This window comes from Aulonocara stuartgranti (assembly GCF_965226115.1).
Source record: "Aulonocara stuartgranti genome assembly, chromosome: 11".
NCBI lineage: Eukaryota > Metazoa > Chordata > Actinopteri > Cichliformes > Cichlidae > Aulonocara > Aulonocara stuartgranti.
In genome coordinates, this window is record NC_138947.1 from 30,794,300 (window position 1) to 30,814,364 (window position 20,065).

The following is a 20,065-nucleotide window of genomic DNA, read 5'->3' on the forward strand; positions in this document are numbered from 1 at the left end:
TGAACATAAAAACAATAAATAAACATAAAAACAACAAATGTCTCACGTTTTGTTGTTGCCGCAAAATGTACTGCTTGAAATTCTGTCTCCACCGTTGCTCGACACTGCGTGTATAGAGCAGGTAGTGCAACAATAGAAAAATAGTTGCGGGACGGCACTGTGTAGCGTTTGTCTAGGGTGTTGATCATTTTCCTAAATCCCTCGTTTTGCACAGTGTTGATGGGAGCCATATCTTTGGTCAGGTGATAAGTGATAGCCTCCGTAATTTCTTTGAGTTCGACGTGTATAGGGAAGCGCTGTATAAGGTTCCCGTTATTGATGTTTTGGTGGTTGACCGGAACGGATTTTCTCCTGTCACTTTCTCGTCATCCCTGACGTGCTCTCCGTTGCAGTGTTGCCAACTCCTCAGTAAGGAAAATCGCTATCCGGTTGTTCAGTGATGACGCGACGAATCCTACTTCCGGGTCTAAAGTAGTCTGCGTTTAATATGGCTTTTGTGTTGTTAACATGTTTAATGTTATGTATTTTCTTCTATTTGATCTCAAAAAGCTCCTAAAACAGTCAGTGATCCCTGTTGACCTCCCTCGGCTTTTATTACCGCTAATCATTTATTTAAGCTCAGCTTTTAAAACCTTAGGATGTAACTACAGCCCAGCCCATGCAGCAGTATATGAATGACTAACCTCGTATTGTGGATGGATTATCTCAGTTGTTCTCCTGGGCCCTATTTCAGGAAGCCGGTTTAGAAAACTCAGAGTGAAAAACGATACTCAGGGTTGAGTAACCCCGAACTGTCCAACTCGGAATATTCGGTTTCAGAAAGGCTGATAACAATTCGTTCAGTCAACGCGGAGTTGCTTTAACCCCAAGTGAAGCGCGCGGACGAGGATACATAAAGCCCTGATAAGCGGAGCACAGATTAAGCGAGTCACCATGGAGACGGAGGGAAAGAAGGCGCGGTCAATGTATTTCACAGCGCTTGAGGCCGAAATTCTGATGGCAGCATATGCCGATAACATGCAAATTTTGCGGAAAAAAGTAACACAGCCACAGCTGCAAAAGAAAGGGAGCATGCATGGCAAAACATAGCCGACAGAGTCAATGCGTGAGTGTTAATTTAAACATTGATCTAGGGATTTCCACCCATTTAACACGTTATTTTATCATATGTTATTTTATTTGTTATTTTATACATTTTATTTTGTGATGTGATGTGAGCGCAGGTGCAACCCAACAGGCCCCAAACGTTCCTGGCAGCAAGTAAAAATGAAATATAAAAATATAGTCCAAACAGGTAAGGTGTAATTGTATTATGAGCCATAGTGCTTGGTCTGTTTGTCCCATGTAAATCAATTGCAGTTAGAGGTTACATTAATTTTCTTTCTGTAAGCACTTATTGAAATTATCTGAGCACATTACAAGTACATATTTGCTTACTCTGTATGCTCAAATGTGGCCCGTTATAGCCAACAGAAAAAAAGCGGAGGCCCGAAAAACAGGTGGGGGTCCTCCACCACCACCACTCACAGAGGCTGAGCAGTTGGCCCTCAGCCAAAACAGTGGGCGCCCTGTGGCTGAAGGCATCTCTGCGGGGACATCCTCTGAGTCAATAACCCCGCAAGACACAAGTGCCTACATAGGGGGTAAATTCAAAATAATACATGATGTGCATACATCCTTTCTTCACAGTCACCTTTGCAGTGCTGCTCATTCATCTGATAAACTCTTTATCATAATGGATTATTTTGTAGTGAAGTTATTTTCCTACTGATTTTGCCTTCCCTCAGTCTTGGTTGTCTTTGAGAGCATAATGACAATGAAGTGTAAGGTGATTGGTATGTTTGTTAATTGCCATTTGGTCCCTTGTAAGTTATAAGTGACCTGTATAAACCTCATATTCTATCAGTTGATGGTGGTGGTGTACTGCATCTGGTGCAGCCTCCTGTTGAGCCAGACCAACATGCAGTTGTGAGTAATACTCCACAGATTATATGAGTTTACAGTAGAACAGCAATGTTGTTTATTTCTTTACTACAGGAAAATAATGAAGAAACATTGACAGCTGTTACAGAGGAGGAAGCAACAGAGACACTTTATGAGGTTTACATCTTGTAATACTTTGTGTACAGGAAATACAGGCGACCAATAAAGCCAGTTGAACAAAAAATCTGTTTATTCTTCTTTCAACATGTTGAGGTGATGGGTCAAAAGAAATGATTGTGACATATGGTGTCTCTGACTGCGCTTCCATCTTGTATGTCCGTGGGAGGGTCAGGATGTTCATGGTTTGGATCACTACTGATGTTTGGTTCAGAAGGACAGTGTTCTCCTCTAATTGTGGCAATGTTGTGAAGAATCACACATGCCACAATAATGTCACATGCCCTTTCTGGGGTGACCCTGAGTCTTTGCAGGCACTGGAACCGGGCCTTAAGCATTCCGATAGTCATTTCAATTCTGGCTCTTGTCCTGCAATTAGCCAGATTATATCGCTGCTGTGGGCCCGGTTCAGGGTCAGGGTAAGGGGTAAGCAAATAGGGTAAACATGGATACCCCCTATCACCAAGCAAGTAGCCAGTGAACTCTCCTAAGACAGAAGGATACACTTCAGTTCAAATGTCCCTGAAGCAATTGGTCTTTATATATTTTAAAGTATTCTCAACTCACCATGTCCAAATTTTGTGCTCAGTGTACATTCACGGAATATTTGTGAGTCATGGACAGAGCCTGGCCACTTGGCTTCCACATTTGTGATAATGTTGGCAGCATCACATATGATCTTCACAGTGCAGAGAACACAAATTAGCATCCATTACTATAATGAAATAATCTGTTAGTTTGAAATGCTACAGGGAACTATGTACCTGCACATTAATGCTGTGGAAAGACTTCCTGTTCACATAGTCTCCTTCATTTACTGAAGGAGCAATGATTGGAATGTGAGTGCCATCTGTACAGCCAATCACGCCTGGGAACCCTGAAAATAAATGTAAAATTTAAGTAGTAGTCCAAGTATCACCACATCATAAATTAAGTTTTGGTCATCCTGATACCTGCAATTTTGTGGCATCCCTCTTTGATAAATCTTGTGGGTCTATGACCGGGGAACACCACAAACCAGTACAGGAGACGTTTCAGTGCAACTGTAACATTCCTGACTGCCCGACAGACGGTAGCCTTGGAAACGTGCTCAGCGTCACCAATATTATACAGAAAGCTCCCGTTTGCAAAAAACCGAAGTGCAATACAAATAATATGTAATGAACTGAGAGCATGTCCGCGATGTCACATGCGTAATATATGGCCTGAGGATGTTATCCAAATAACTTATAGATTGTGCTGAGAAACGGTAACGTTCGCACAGAAACTCATCAGGAAATGATAAAATGTCCAAACGCGATCTGATCACTCTCTCCCGGCGGAGAGCTCTGCGGAGAATTTGGGCTTCACGATCTACTGGCTCTTCAAGGAAGGGGCACGCCATGTCCGACACTTCCTACTGTCAGGTTTCTGACAAAGGGGCGGAGACAGTCAGGGTTAGTTGTAGTAAACCTGCTAGGGGGCAGGTTAGCGTCACGGAGTGTGTCGTCATAGTGACTCACTCAGGCTTCAGCTGAACTCGCTTTGTGAAACCGAAAACCCAGAGTTTTCGTTAACTCAGGGTATACTTACTCAGTTTTTCCACTAAACCGGCTTCCTGAAATAGGGCCCTGGCTGAAGTTTGGTCCTTTTACAGCATCCTGCCATGCGATTACATTTGTTTCTGACCACCGAGAAAACTCATGTTAACTTTTATCGAGTGGAAAAAAAGTTAGCTTGTTTATATTATGCTAACATAGCTATGTCGCTAGCGGTCACGTAGCACATCATTATATACCAGCTAGCCCAACTTCAGTAACCCTACAAACGTCACTGCTGTTTAGTTTTCTGTCTTCATTTATGCTGGAAGTGATAAGAAAGCTGTACGTTTTAATTTGTTTCCAAAACCCCGCAGTCAGGACGTGCTATATTGTATTTAGATAGAAGCTAGCGAGCTAACTCCCTGCTAACTTCTAACTCCGTTAAATGTCATAAATTCCGTTTTCATGGATGCCTGGATGTTAAACTCAATTGTTACACCTGGTAGAGCAGAACGCTGATCATTTTATTAAAGATGAAAGACTTTAGACAGTTTTTCAACTCTCAGTAATGCCACAGTGATCGTTTGATATGTGGACCTGCAGCGGAGTTTAGACCCAGACACGGCTAGTGACGTCAGACTGAACAACCGGATTGGTTGTCCTAAAAGTCGCTAGAAGTCGCTAAATGAAGTCATCGCCTAATTTGCATAATTGGTCATGCTAATCTAATTGTAACCTATGTTGTTGGAGAGAGAAATAACATCGTGGAAGAGACATAAAGTGAGTAAAAAACGTCCTAAATACATTTAGAGTTTATTTAGAACTACAAATTAAATTTCTTTTAGCAATTATTGGTTTTTTAATGTCACAATTCCAACCCTGCTCCTTTACCCGGGCTTGGACCGGCAAAAGTGACCCGAAATAGGCGCTCTGGTGGAGTTACTTTGTGTGTGTGTGTTTATAAGTAGTTTTAAACCTTGTGATCCACAAAACAGCATAAGAGTAAAAGAGTAAAAGAAGAACTGACTGCGTTACAGCACCCGCTGCTTGTTGAGAGTAAAAGCCATACGCGCTTTCACGTCTTTTTTTTAGCGACTTTTTGTTTTTAGAAAAAAAGTCGCTAAAGGGTCTGAAAACTCGCTAAATATAGCGACAAAGTCGCTAAGTTGGCAACACTGCTCCGTTGTTTTTTCCCTGCTAATTTTAGCATCACACGGCACAGCTTCTGTATCACGTGATATAAGGCTCCGCCCTTGTCATTTGTCGAGCAGGAAGAGTGAGCGCTTGTTTTCATGCAGAGTACGTCCCGGATCAAAATGCGGTACAATCGTCGTCGTCTTTTTTTTTTTTTTAATCGTTGTCATTTGGAAATGAGATCGCACATAAGTATGAATCGAGATCGCGATTTTCTAACGATTAATCGTGCAGCCCTATGTAAATGTATTGGTTTAGCAGTCACTTGCCACAGGGTTAGTTTTTGTGCACTTTTTCATGTGATGTAAAACATGTGGGACTCATGAACAGCAGGAGTCCCTCCATTGTACGACGGGTCCGGTGGCCTAAGTTGACCCTGCTTGCTGGGTCTAAGCACTCTTTTAAAATAAAAGCTATACCCATGAAGTTTGCATTGTAATATCTTAGTTTTAAGCTTACTTAGAAGTTTAAGAAGTTTATACAAAAACAGCCTAAGATTTAACTTAATACTGTTTTAGCATTTCAGCCCAGCTTGGTCAATCTTTGCCATCTGTGCTTGATGTTACAGTCCATAAGGTCCATATGAAGTATTAACTGGAATTAACTGGGAATTTCTGGCATTTTTATACATAGTTCCACATGCTCAGAGGCTCATAAGAAACTTAAAAAACAAAACATTTTAAAGGATTGTTTTTCATAATTGAAGGAAAATCCTTTGCAGTCTAAATTGCCTGAAGTCTAAAACTCAGAGACATCAAGAAATGCTGTGCTTCCCCTCTTGAGATGCTCTGTCAGGCCCTACCTGCATGTGTCTGCTGCTTGTTTGTGGGTCTCTTTGTCTTCAGGTTGGTCTTGAGAAACTGAAAATACTTCTCTTCCCATTATTCTGGTGCATTCTGCACCTAACAAAACACCGCTCTGCTGCAGTTGTGACTCTCAATTAGCATAATATCAGATTGATTACGCAACATCAATTGAGTGCAACGTTAGGTTGGTCAGTGTTGCTAATCTTGGAAATAAGTCTGTACCTGTATTACTCAGTATATCTGACATAAAGTCTGCGTATGAGCATGTTCAGGTAGCACACAGTGGTTGTCTGATCATTTCTCTGGTTTAGTGATGACTCAACTATGGACCCAGTTTTCAAAAAGGCAGCTGACTTAGTGAAACAGCAGCAAAAGCCTGGTTTATCTTGAACATGTGCATCAGTCCTTCTTTCATTTTAAACTCACTGTTTGCAACCTGTACACGATGAACAAAGCATGGAGTGCAGAGGACAGCACCAAGAAAGTGTCATGCAGTTAGTCATGCTGTTGCATGCTGGAATTTAGTGCTAGCATGCAGCTTAAAATAAATTACAAACAGAATCAAAACTGCTCTTAGGGTGCAGATGCCTTTTATTATATTAGAAGGTGGCAAAGGTACACAGATTCAACTTCTTTACTTTTTCTTTTCTAAAAAGTACACGCTCTGAAAAGTACTCTAAGTATAAAAGTAAAAACTTGCTGGAGAACTTTTCTACCAGCTAATTTTGTGCAAAATGAACTGAACCTCATTATTAAAATAATAATAAACATCATGTACAGATCGAAAAAATGTCCAGTCTATCAAATGCCACTGAGCAGTCCTTGCATTTATATAGAACTTCTCTTCTTCCCCTCCTGTCTTTCTAATCTTTCTCCATCTCAGTGAAGTTAGCTACGACCACCGATTATGGACATCTGCACCAAATACTTAATTTCCCACCTCTAATTATATTTACCATGACATATATAGCATAGATTTTACAACGATGCGACAATACCGTCTGCCTCTAAAATGTGACACTGTTAAAGTACCTATGCTTCAACCATAAATCCAGCCATCTGTTCCTTTGATTAGTGCACGCTTGCATCACTTTTTGATTGTTTGTAATGTTCGCCTATTATGCACTAAGAGAGGCTGAAACATCCTGCAGCTTTCACATATAATCATAGGTAGATGGATAAAATACAGTGAAAATGTGGGGAGGAAAGCGATGGCGTGAGTCAGTTTGTTCCAAGAGGAACTTTTGTTTTGGTATGAAGCCCTCTTTATCCACTATTTCGTGCACTTGGCATCTTATTTGTTACCAGTTATCAACTGTTTCATCAAACTAAGACATAAACAAACCACACTTGGAACTAAAAGAAATTCTTTCTGCTGTTTCGTGGGGTAAGATTAGTCCGATATTATCCCTTTTTTCCATTATCTGCCCAAGTATGTGCTTCTTTCTTTACAGCTCACTCTCTTGAGGTATTCAAATGTAGGTGTGCAGATTAAGTATTCTGCTGCTGTAGTCTGTCAGGGAGGCAGATCTCAGCCATTCTTCACCCTCTGTTCAGAAACATCATCATGCACTGCCCAACTCAAATCGGTCTAGGTTACAGATGGGCTGGGTGGACTTTCATTACCCAAAATATTTCCGGTGAAAAGCATTTCTTGCAAAGATGGAAACCAGCACTGGCCCCAGCGTATTCATTCTGCTCTCTGGCAGGACTTTCGCAGTGACAGACAGCCCTGTGGTTGAGTCAGCCATAAAAACTGCTGAGCCATGTGGCTCTTAACAACTCAGTGACAGCCCGTATACAGACAGTTGAGGTGATTTGTAAGAAAGTGTGATTTTAATGTCTATATAAAACTTCACTGAGTGCCTCGAACTGATGGGAAAAGGGTTGATATATAACAATATTACAACAGTAAAATTCACATTTGAATTCAAGGTAGTCAAATAAAGCTTAGTGATCAGTTTTCACAAAAAAGCATGGCCGGATGCAACTCCCGATGGGCCTGGGCCCCTACAACAACCCTTTGTTTAGCCACTAGGCTTCAGCTTTGCAAAGTCCAGTCACTGAATTTGAATGCTCAATTTATTTTGGTGTTGGTACCTTTTAAAGAATTTTAATGAAATTGCATAAAATGCCATCCATGTAGTCCGTGTTGTAGTTTTGAGGGTAAATTTGAGTGTTTCTTTAGCCTTTAAGCATTAATTAGCAGGTCTGTACTTCTGTGCTGTGCACCTGTATGCTTTGTGGATGCAGCTTGCTAACCAGATGTGCTAGCCATAGCTAACAGTGCCTCCCTCTGGGTTCCAAAAATAAATTTTGTGGTGACCAGGACACTAACACCGAGGCTTTAAAATAAGAAATCCACAATTTAGTGGATTACAATGATGTTACAATGGCTCCTTCATCGTTTTATATACATTATATACGTATCCTGACCATACGTCTATGGTCAGGATAGATTATAATCTAATAGAATCTAATAGAATCTGCAACTTGAGTGGTTTGGAGAGGCACACAACTAATACATGCTACTTTTAAAGATATAAGATGTTAAGTATTAAGTTAATTTGTTCTTGTTGTGGTAAATTTGTATTTTTTTCTACCTTTATACCAAATTAAGCTAGCAGTTTTCCCATCAGTATTTTTGCTGGCTCCACCTTTATACTTGTATTTAACAAACATACAGCAGGTTTATTAGGTCATTAGACTTTCACAGAGGCCTAACACAATTTTTAAGTTGTTAAATATGAAACATATTTTTGCAAAAATGATTTAGGGGGTCTTGCCAAAACGTTATGTTTAGTTTCTATGATAATAGTGAATGTGGAGCTGAAACGTTTCTTTCTTCAGTACATTTTGTGACTAGTGTGTCATACCGTTGTTTTTTTTGAAAAGCTGTGGGTTTTAAGTCCCGGGACCATAACATGCTATGTGTGTTGTTTCTTGTTACAGTTATAATGTAACAGGACAGCGCGCTCAAGGCCAGCCTTCTGTTTGGCACCAATAATTATAAATAGTGTCACAATAGGAGCGCCGATCTAGGATCACCAATCAGGTCACATTAATGTGATTTCTTTTTTTCTTTTTTTTTCTTTTTTTTACATCAGACGCAGTAACTAGTAAATGTTCCCTATTTGTTAGACAAGAATTTACTCTACACAGTACTTCTATCGGTAGAAAAATGATAATTCACAGTTATATAGTTTTAGTTCATCTTCTGTGTTTTTAAGAGTTTTTAAAGTTAGTTTTATTTTATTTTATTTACATTATATCATACATAATATCGCCAAAACATTCTGAGAATCTGGAGAAAGCTCGGAGGACGTGGCTAAAGGTCAATACTGGCTGCCCGTGTTTTTCAGTCCCTCTGGCAGCACTGCGTTAAAAACAGGAGTGTTTCTGTCATGGAAATCAGTGCATGGGCTCAGGAACGCTTCCACAAATCATTGTCTGTGAGCACAGTTCGTCGTGCCATCCACAAACACATGTTAAAGCTCTATCACACAAAGAAGAAGCCATATATGAACACCACCCAGTAATGCTGCCTTCATTTAAAACAGACTGAGGCAAAGGTAAAAACTGTTCTGTGGTTGGATTAAGTAAAATTGGGTCCTCCGGACTAAAGATGAGAGGGACCATCTTGTTTCTTTATTTGAAAGGCCTTCATCTTTGATGGTGTGGGGGTACATTAGTACCTGTGATGCTGGCAACTTGCACATCTGGAAAGAGAGCATCACCACTGAAAGGCATATATATGTACAGGTTTTAGAGCAGCATGTGCTTCAATCCAGACAACATCCAGAAAGGCCTTGGATATTTCATATTTCATTAAGACAATGCTACTGCACCACGTACTTCATCCATTACAACAGCATGGCTTTAATAGATGAGTCCAGGTGCTGAATTGACCTGCCTGCAGTCTAAACTTTGACCAACTGAAAACATTTTGGAGCATCTTTAAACAGAAGTATGTCCAGAAGAGGTGTTTCTTCAGAACATTATCTCAGAGTAATGACATACTTGCATATAAAATGTCATCACCTTGTCCTGTTAGAAATTCTTAGCATGTTTCTAGTGTATGAATTATTATTATTATTATTATTTTTTGAGGTTATAATGACCATGACTGCCAAATTCTAATGCGTTCACATCTGAGCACTAGTAAATTTGAAGACATCCCCTCAGAGCGTTTGAGAGATATTGCATTCATAAGAATGGGAAAGTGTATTTCCTGCTGCCATTGCTATCTCCTTCATTCACTGAAGCATAAAAACAGATAGCTTGGTTCGGACAATTGTCATGCATAAAAATATTTTCTGGGTTCTGGTAATTCAGCCCCCTTTATTCATTCTTATATAGACACACATTTACTAGAAAATCTATCTTGTGAGATTTTTCCAGTGGGGAAAAAAAATCCTGCTTGCTTTTTTTCCAATCTGTGCTACAGTTTTCTGTACAGTGAAGTAAGGCTGCGTGTTGGGAGATAGGGGGCAGTAAAGGTAAGGGTGCCACACCAGTCTCTCCAGCATGATAACTGTGTGAGAAATGATACTGGGATTTGAGGAGAGAGCGGAGCGCCAGAGTGTCAGAGTGAAAAAAAAAAAAAAAACCCCATAGATTTGGGTCAGCTGTGGCCCGGAGGAGGGGAGCTGTCACACAAGAACAGAGCTGTTAGTTGGCTCCATCTATCTAGGAGGCAGCATGCATGCTGCCATCAGGCATGCACAATACTGAGGAGATTACTGTGTGCATCGCCTCCGGGGCGTCTCCATTACTTTTTGCATTTCATTTGCAGTGCACAGATGCATTTTAAGTTACATTGCTAGTGTCATTTCACTTGTCCCCAGTGGGTTTTTTTTGTTGTTGTTGTTATTATTGTTAATTAATTAATTAATGACAGTCTTGCTTACTATATTTTTACATTCACTGATGTCTTCTGTCTTCATCTCTCCGTGACCTCACTCATATTGCAGATGACATCCAGATACTTTCAGCTTTTACTGATTATGTCTCCTCTGAGTTGACATCATGGCTGTAGCTCAGGTGGCAGAGCAGGTCAGCCACTAATCAGAAGGTCGGTGGTTCGATCCCAGGCTGCCTCCTGGCTGCATACCAAGATACTAACCCCATGTTTGCCTACTGGTGGTGGTAAGAGGGCCCGGTGGCGCCAGTGTCCGGCAGCAGTGTCACTGTCAGTGCGCCCCAGGGCGGCTGTGGCTACAATGTAGCTTACCATCACCAGTGTGTGAATGTGTGTGTGAATGGGTGGATGACTGGATGTGTAAAGTGCTTTGGGGTCCTTAGGGACTAGAAAAGCGCTATACAAATGCAGGCCATTTACCATCATATAATAAAACGGGGTGCTAATTTGTTAAAGGGACAGGCATATACACACACACACACACACACACACACACACACACTGATGGCATACAATCTTATGCCCAGTCAGAGCAAACAAGCACAGAGACAGAGTGACTCATCACCAGATGGCTGAGTGTGAGTGTGGCACATCTCCACCACCAGGAGGCCTTATGCTTTTACCACCTGGAACAGAACCAAGTGACGTGCCCCTGGAGTCTGGCCACGAGGGATATGCAGCGAGGACCAGGCAAAACAGGGCACATAACAACCCCCATGCCCCACAGTACCTCTAGCCAGCTTCCTCTTCCTCCTCTTCTTCTGCATTACTAGCCTTCTGTCTCTGTTTGTCTTGCTAGCCTTGACAGCTTCCCCATCCTTTTCCCCTTTGTCCTGTCAATCTCAATCTTTTCCTCTGTCATTGTAGCCCCTCCACCCACCACCCAACCCTTCCACCCACCCCCCACACACAAACATACACGCGCACCTCCTTCCTCAGGTCTTAACTCGGCCTACAGTAACAGGCTCAAATCAGCTTGGCCAGCTCAGGCCTCTTCTTCCTCATTCTGTCTGTGCATCCATGCTTGTCGAGGTTATATTACGTAAATAAATTAGCACAGTGCCCCGCTCTGCTAATGAGGACAAGGTCACATGACAGGCAGACGCTTAAGTTAAGCAGTTTGAGGGATCGATTCCATTATCTCTTCAGCACAAGAGTCAATGGAACCCATTGTAGAACGTGCTGGGTATGTACCAACTATTCTCACTAAATTCTCCTTTTTTATCCAAAGGCAATTTCTCTCTCTAATAGTGTCTAAAACAACAACGACGTAGGTTTGCTCTAAACCGAGGTTTGTTTTGAAGGTAGAAAAAGAAATAATGAGAGAAAGCCACAATGATAATCATTTATTTTGCTCTGCAAATGGATGCAACGTTGAGAAGGAAAAGTGGAGAAGCCACTTTGTTGTATTTAGACCTTTAATCAAGTAAGTCAAAGAAAGAAGAATGGCGGGGCTTTTTTCTTGTATACAAGTACAAGGGTGAAAACTTAATTTTGCAAGAGTTACGGGTCTTTAAACTAGACCTTTTGCATGATTTGGGAATCATTTTCAGTCGGTTTTGCCAGCTTGTCTGTAAAGAAGCGGGGTTTGTGTATTTGTTTGAATAGAAAGCTGCGATTTCATATCTATATTGCAGACTGGAGGTATTTTTTTCCGAAATGGTCACAGTGTCTTTATAGGCCCTCCTGATTTTTTGACAACAGATGGTAGAGTCGTCATTAGGCTGTAGTGACAGGCTTTCTGAAGCCGTGTGTCACTTTACACTCCAGTTTTTCACAGAGGCATCATCCATTTGCAAGTTCATTTCTCTGCTATTGTACGATCGCACAAAATCAGGGCCGTCTGGCTGAATAATTGTAAAGCTTCTGTGCAGCCTCGCCAGCAGATGAGAGCAATATAATGGACATATTGGAGTAAAGGCCTTTTTAATATCATAGTGGTTATAAAATTGAGAAACAGATGATTGTTGCAGGGGTTTTTTTCCCCTCACAGTAGTTATAAAGGAAGAATCAGGTCCATACTTTCCACTGCAGTGAATTCTTTATTCAAAATTTTTTGATTAGACAGACTTTTTTTAAGCAAAAGGGAATGTAATAAATGCATCTTAAAACTACCCCAGAGACTGATTTAAAAACCTATGCAGAATTAAACTGAACAACAACTCGGGCCTGAATGTGTCAGAACATCACGTCCCAGGATGCTTTGCACAGAGTGAGTCTGGAACATCTATTCTTTCATAAAGGAAGCAAAGTCATACGGAAAGGAGTGCGTAAACCACATACACAGCACATATATGAAATCAGACGTGAAACGAATCCTTAGAGAAACAGTAAAAAAAATTACTGTCAAAAACATGAAGCAACAATTTTGACAGTATTTTTTTGAGTGTAACTGTAACTGTAGCAAGTCCTTTATATTCATTGTATGTCTAATCAGGTTCACATTTTCTAATGATTTAAGCATAAAAGTGGCTCCTTTTGAATTTTTTATCCCAGTGAAATATAATGTTCCCTTTATATTCCTCTCTTTGTATTACTTTCTATTCATACACTATCAATCATACTTTCAAACATTTTTATTCAGGAATCGCTTACCTCGAACATTTTTGATGTGCACAGCTGGCACCTCTTATGAGGTCTTTGAAAAGACACTTTTTACAAAAATGTAACTTTTAATTAATCACACTGAGATTCATTGAGACAGATTTAAGAGACAGGTACCTTCACATGTGGCATTTGGGATAGTTAAAACAAGCCTGTGCCTAATTTTGGCATTAGTCTTTTGCATGCTGCCAGAGCAGTTCAGACTTACCAAGGTGTGAACTCTATAAGACCTGTTGCTCCCCTGTGGTATATGGCATCACACCTTGCATGTTGGAGCCACTGTGACTCAAACCTTCCTGTAAATCCCCTAAACCCTGCCCTACTGTTTCTGAGATGCTCTGAATGAATCATTGTTGCCTTTGCCAAAGTCACAGTCGAAGACTTGTTCACAAGCAGACTGATATATGCCAGACTCTGACATGTGACAAGACAATCCGTATTTATCTGTAACCATATTTATCTGTAGCCATGTTTACATGAACACGAGCAACTAGATTAAAAGACGATTGGAATAAAAATGGTTCGAGCAAACACGTCAATCGAAAGATTCTAAAATTTTTCTTGCAGTCGGATCATACCGAGTGTGCATGTAAACACTTCTACTGATGTTCAGGGTGAAATGATCCATCAACCCCCTTTACAGCAGTTAGTTGTAGATGTGGCAAGAGTGAAACAAAGCTGGTCTGTATCCAACACAAACTTTTACTTGAAGTCATAAATATGAGAGAGGGGAGAGACTGTAATCTGTGGCGTGTTGCACAGTGACGATAAAAGGAGAAATCCAGCAGCATTTGTTTAGATTAGAAATCAACTTCTAGTATTTCCGGGAAGTTAGACGATTCTGCGCCTGTCAGAATGATTTCTGTTCAAATGCTCAATGCATGTAAATGTACGTCATGATCGCATCACTTGTGGACTTGGGTCCATGTAAACAGTGACGTTCTAATCCGAATTTTAATCAGATTGGAGAAATCTTGTGAGCGGTCCTAAAGGGTCACTGGTGTATAAATACCTGCCTTTCGACATGGCTAAAGACACGTGGTTCAGCCTAGATGTTTGAAGTGCACTGAACCACACATACTGTGGAGAAACCGTAAGGAAGCCAGTGGTCAAGTTTCCCAGAAATGCATTGTGTAAATCCAAACCTAACTCAGGACAAATTCTCCATCTACCTTCAATCCAGTAAGTTAATATCTGCACATACACACAGATACCTTGGTTAACACAGATCTTGGCAGAGCAAGTGAAATGATCACTCCAGGCCACACTTCTAATCTTCACCACTGAAACTTTAATCCACTTTGGTCAGAAAAAGTGGATTTGTAAGCCGGGACCTGGTGGCCCACATAGGCTGTCTATACACAGCTCTGAGAGGAAAATGGCACGTGGCCATCAGTGTCGTGGAAATTCTGCAGCAATCTGCTAATGCTAATCAAAACTGTAGACCTTTTCTTTTTCATGCACTCACTTTCTTTGGACTGGAAATAATGAAATACAATGTACAAGTATAAATGATGCTTTTTAGCAGAGAGCAACATAAAATCGTATACTCTGGCAGGCTTTAAAGGTATCGGATTTAGATTAAGATGCGGGAAACCTGGTGTACACTGTGCGAATGTCAAATCAAAGTTATGCCACATCCAAGAGAAAAACGGCAGAGCTCAACGCACTGTCCAGCAGGGTGAACATGGATTGTGACAGGAACTGAGAAAGACTCGACTCCTGTGGTTGAATATATAGCTACATGCAGATGCACTCAACATTAGCCCACTCATTACTTCTGTGACATTTGACCGAAAGTTTGCTTCTGTTCCAGAAGAGTGTTGTTGATGAGGATGAGGCTTCACCTGAAATTAATAAACTTTATTTATTCAGATAGATTAACATTAGAGAACTTTATGTTGATATGCAGCATAAAAACAAGAAATCGTTCAGTGACTCAAACAATCAAGTAATAAAAATGACCAAAACAGATGAAGAAATACACACAGCAGAATCACCACCTGACATAACAAGCATGTATTTGGAGACATGCAAACTCTGCATGGAAAGTCTCCTGCCAGAGGCGACAGTGCTAACCACTGCACTACCGTACCACCCACATAGTATATGTTAAATATATATATCAGTATTTGTATGCAGTGGTGTTTGGATATATCGCTGCTTTCACAGATTGGAAGCTAACAAATGCACTTTCTCAGCTGAATTTTTGGATGCTGATTATTATACATGAATTAGCCAGAACTGAGTCACATGTTTTCTGTGTACGTGTACAAAGGAGTCACACCTTGAAAGTCATGCATGTTGCAGCTGCATTGTTCTCTGTCAGCTGTGATTAACATTGACCTCTTGTGGAACAGCATGCTCCGTGTGTGTGTGTGTGTGTGTGTGTGTGTGTGTGTGTGTGTGTGTGTGTGTGTGTGTGTGTGTGTGTGTGTGTGTGTGGTCAGCTCTGTGTCTGAAAACATTAAGCTGTGATAAATATCCAGCTGTTAGGGTTATGTAAGCCACAAAAACTGAAGTTTTAAGCGCTAAATGATAAAAATAATAAAAATCTTGTGTGTTTGTACATCTGTTCCACACTCTACAAATGCTGTATACTTCTTTGGTTTGGCCTTTGTAACCAGATCATCACCAGATCAGTGCTGCTGTAGCTCAAAAGCTTCAAGGTTCAGTGTGTTCCTCATACTTTGGTTGTCATTATTTTTATTGCTCCTTTCCTGTTAGCTCGAAGCGGTTTGGCCATTTCACTCTGATCTCTGACACCAGGAAGACATTTTCACTAAGAGAATTGCTCGCTGACCAGCACGTGTGGTACTAACAGCTATTCCACGTTCAGAGACGATTAAATCGCCTTTCTTCCCCATACTGGTGCTTGGTTTGAACTTTCGCAGGTCCTCTTGACCAGTCCTACTTGCCTAAATATATCAAGTTTCTGTTATTTGATTGGCTCGTTTTATATTTGTGTTAACGAGCAGTTTAACAGGTGCATCTAGTAAACTGAACAGTGAGCGTTTGTCATCTGAGAAGCAAGATGAAATGTCAGAGGTTGGAGGTCACATGCTACACCAGCATGTCCAGTCCTTTACGACAGGTGTGATGAATGTTAGACCTGCGTGGTCTGCATAACTTGTTTGTTTTGGTCCACAGACCTAACTCAGGTAAAAATCTTGTGAAGTCCACAATACTTCATGTCCTCTGTGTATTTTTTATTTTTTTTTTTGTAATATACAAATAAACAGTAGTGGCTTCCCCATTTACTAGCTAGTGATGTAAATGAACTGAGTACATCAGAGCCTGAGATTTGTTTACCTTGTTCTTTCTGATAGAGCTTTGGTGTTAACTGGCACTTTCCCTCAGGGGCCTCACCGACTCTGAGCGAAACAAAACAGATGTGAACAACAGAGTGTAAAAACATATTAGTAACTTATCATTAAGCTGGTGCACATCTGCAGTTCCATTTTTGGAAGGTGTTGAATTAAGCAACAGGCGCTCGCGTCAACAGCTATTAGGTCAAACACAAACAGACACCCTGTCTGTTTCTATACAGATCATGGAGCAGATGTCAATACAGCAGCGTCTAGCGTGTTGGACAGCGACTCGGGGAGGGTATGTGTTGTTTCTGGGGAGGTCTGCGCTTGTGTGACCTTTGTGGGCGAGCATGTGCCGGGGAGCTGAAGCCAAAGACGCACTTGTTTGTATAGGAAATTTGCAGGAGATTTGCGCTGATGAATTAGTGGTGGCAGAGCAGTGGTGCAGAAGATGCTCTGGGGGTGGAGGAGTGAGGAAAAAAATTGAGAGAGCGGAGAAAAGTTGTTGCTCCATCGCATCGTGCTCGGCTCCCTGCATCTTAAAACACCCTGCTGGGGCAGAGTGGCGCTGGCTTGGCGATGATTCTGGCATGGGGTACGGGGGAGAGGGAAGGAAACAGAGAGACTCGATGTGACAAGGACAAAGCAAAGACGGGCCGCAGGCTTACTCCTTTCTTTATGTTTGTGGGGGTTTTAAAAAGGCAGAAGTCATGCTGTAGATGCAGCATTTCACATTTACTTAGTCCTGCTGCGACCAGTGAATGAGAAAGACTCGAGTCACGGGGGACTCAGAGTTGTGCATCACCGTGCCTTTTGACAGCGTTTGCAGGGCAATAACCTCTGAAATGGTGGCTCAGCAGCTAGAGGGCCCCTGTTGCACATACGCATTTAAATGCAAACCTCCAACTGGTGACATAATCCATAAACTGCATGGGTAACCTTGACCCATTCTCCAAAATAGACCTAATCCGTATTCTAATCCTGGTACCGTATGAGAAACAAGTAGTAGATGGATGAAATAACAAAATAACAAATACATTATCAACTGAAGTCTGATATTTATTTCAGTTTTGTTGTCGTGTTAGAAGACAAAGCAATGACCCAGATCCACTTGTGCTGCTGACTGTTTCATGATTCCTTCCACCTTGAGGGGAGGGTAATTATATTGTCCTCATCTCTATATCTCTTGACCCTGCTGTAGAATGTGCTGTATGTTTTCACTTTATTTACCTTTAAACGGTTTTATGACCACTGAACACAGTTTCACTGCTAATGAAGATTAACAAAGGTTGTGTAGTTCCAGACCGAGAGATAAGTTAAGGTTGTTCTGTCAACTGTGAATATTGAGCTGATGTTTGTTCATCTTTAATCACAGTTACTTGTACCTTTTCTCCTTATCCAGTTACTCTAAAATAGCCTCTTTTCTTTTAATTAAAGACTTTGTGTGACATTTACATTGTTTTTTTTAATGTCACATTAAAAATGGATAAAAACACACAGTAGTTATGGATACTCGGTTGATGGATTGGTGTTAGTGAGGGTAGTCGAGTAGATAATGAATCCCTACAGCTGAATTTTGTGAGGCACTAGGGATGATAAATCCTAGTTTTTAGGTGTTTCTGATGGAATTTGATAAGTGAGAACAGTTCTGAGTTTTCCTTGGGTACATTCATCTGTGCTCCATTTCATTTTACTACCAAAGTGGTTGCGCATCTGTGCTCGTCGATATGTTCAGATGCATTTTTGTCGACAATACTTTGTTTTTGAAGAGTCTCATAAATGGATAGATGTCGCAGCGATGTTTGTTCGCAGTAAAGGTAAATTTCTCTCATTTTCACTCTGGCTTGAGATTTCAGTTAAGCGATGTGGAAAGCCGTTAGCGGACAAAGGAGAGGGAGTGGTTGCTTCAGCGAGACCTTTTTCTTTCTGCCATTCCATCAAATACTGTCATTTTGAGCAATTGTGCCTTTTTAAAATAGCAACGTTTTCATGTGAATGATTTGTCTGTCTTCTCAAGAGGCCTGTCCACCGTGGCGACAGTGGTCTTTGATGGAATGACATCTTCAGTTTAAAGTTCACCCATCAATTGCAAACCTTTTACCTTTTACCAACAGGAGAGACAGCAAGGTCGCTGGAGGATAGTGGGAGCAATTGTGGGAGCAATTTCATCATTTCTCAGAAGGAATAGATTAAAGGGTGTTTAACTGGTTATACCTGTCAGTATTATCTGCTCTCAAACTTCTTGAGCACCAGATGTAGTTTACAGCCTTGACGCTGCTGAATTCAAATAGTGGCTCTGTATAGGAGGTAGATTTATAGCTTTTTCCCATCTAATCTTCCTGTATCTGCATATATGTTTATTTTTCTCACTAGATAAAGAATTTACTCAGAGTGAGCACACTGTCTGCTCTTAACTGGATAAGCTGTGTTGCAAAATTTGCTTTCTCGCAGCATATTAACTTTATGTTGAGTTTCACCAGTTTGCACTGCTAATTAATACCGAAGCAGCTGGGCAGTTCTTCAATGATACCTATAAATGAAGGAAGTATTTCATGGACGCCTTGCTGCATGAAGCTAACAGATGTCCCGTTTGAGCTGTGCTGGGAATGTCAAGTGTAGCTGCCTGCGTGACGCTAGTTGGCTGCTGTAGCGGTAAGGCAGGCTGTTCACTAAGTGATGCCTGATGGGAGAATTAAGCTTCTTCTCTTACTTGTCCTACCCTAGCACAATACTGTAAGTTACTGTTGGTCACTCAGATTTAGTCATGTGCTCTAGTAATTTAATTTTTTTAACAATCAAACATAAACATATATTTTTTGGTTTAAATTCTTGATTATAGCAAATATAAAGTCCTGATGATTGAGATGTAGTCTGTACTGTGTCTGAAACCAAGTTGGTGGCAGTTATGACTCTAATAGTCTAAGTTAACAAACTTGTTAGACATTGTAAGAACAGTGCAGTCTTAAACCAGAATTAGAGGTATTTTAGTTTAGAAAGACTCAGGACAGCTGTTTGTCTTTTGTTATTTTTTAAGCTAAGCTAGTCAGTGTTTCCATAGTCTAGTGGTTTATGCATTTGTGAAAAGAGCCCCGGTTTCATCCCACTGGGAGACAAAAATACCTTTGGAGTTGTGCCAGAAAGGGTATATGATGTAAAATCTCCCAGATCAAACATGTGGTGCTACATGCTGTGGTGACCCATACTGAAAAAGGGAGTAGCAGAAAGTAGCATTCTAGCTAAGCTAGCTTGGGGAACGCTTTTCTTTGTGTTTTCGTCCACATGTAAATGTAGTTTTAGATCATCGAGAACAAAGCTTTAGGAAAACACCTTCCCAGGTGAAGATTTTTTAAAAACAAAACTCTGTTTTAGCTTTTACATGTAGACAAGGAACAGAGATTTTGTCTCGCAATGTCAACGGTGTTTTGTTTTTGTTTTGTTTTTTTTAAATCTTGCCTTTATTTTCTTTTCTCTTTTTTTGACATAAGACTGTGCACCATGTTATTTTTTGGCTTTTGACTTGCCAACACTTCCAACGAGAATAAAAAACACTACTGTGGTGTAGACATATCTGCACCGAGAAGCAGTTTGAATTTGTAATAGCAAGGACAC

The 20,065-nt window shown here is 40.8% G+C and overlaps 1 protein-coding gene across 7 annotated transcripts in view; it reads left to right on the forward strand.

Moving 5' to 3' along the window:
• Positions 1-20,065, forward strand: part of oxr1a (oxidation resistance 1a) — a 198,358-nt gene that overhangs the window by 61,084 nt on the left and 117,209 nt on the right. The window contains exon 1 of one of the 7 annotated variants that reach the window (XM_082551230.1): positions 11,675-11,727. The exons of the other annotated variants lie outside the window; for them this stretch is intronic. Within the exon in view, the coding sequence (XP_082407356.1) occupies positions 11,702-11,727 (26 nt within the window). The 5' untranslated portion in view covers positions 11,675-11,701. Of the gene's footprint in view, positions 1-11,674; positions 11,728-20,065 lie in introns of those variants that run through there. 7 annotated transcript variants of the gene reach the window in all.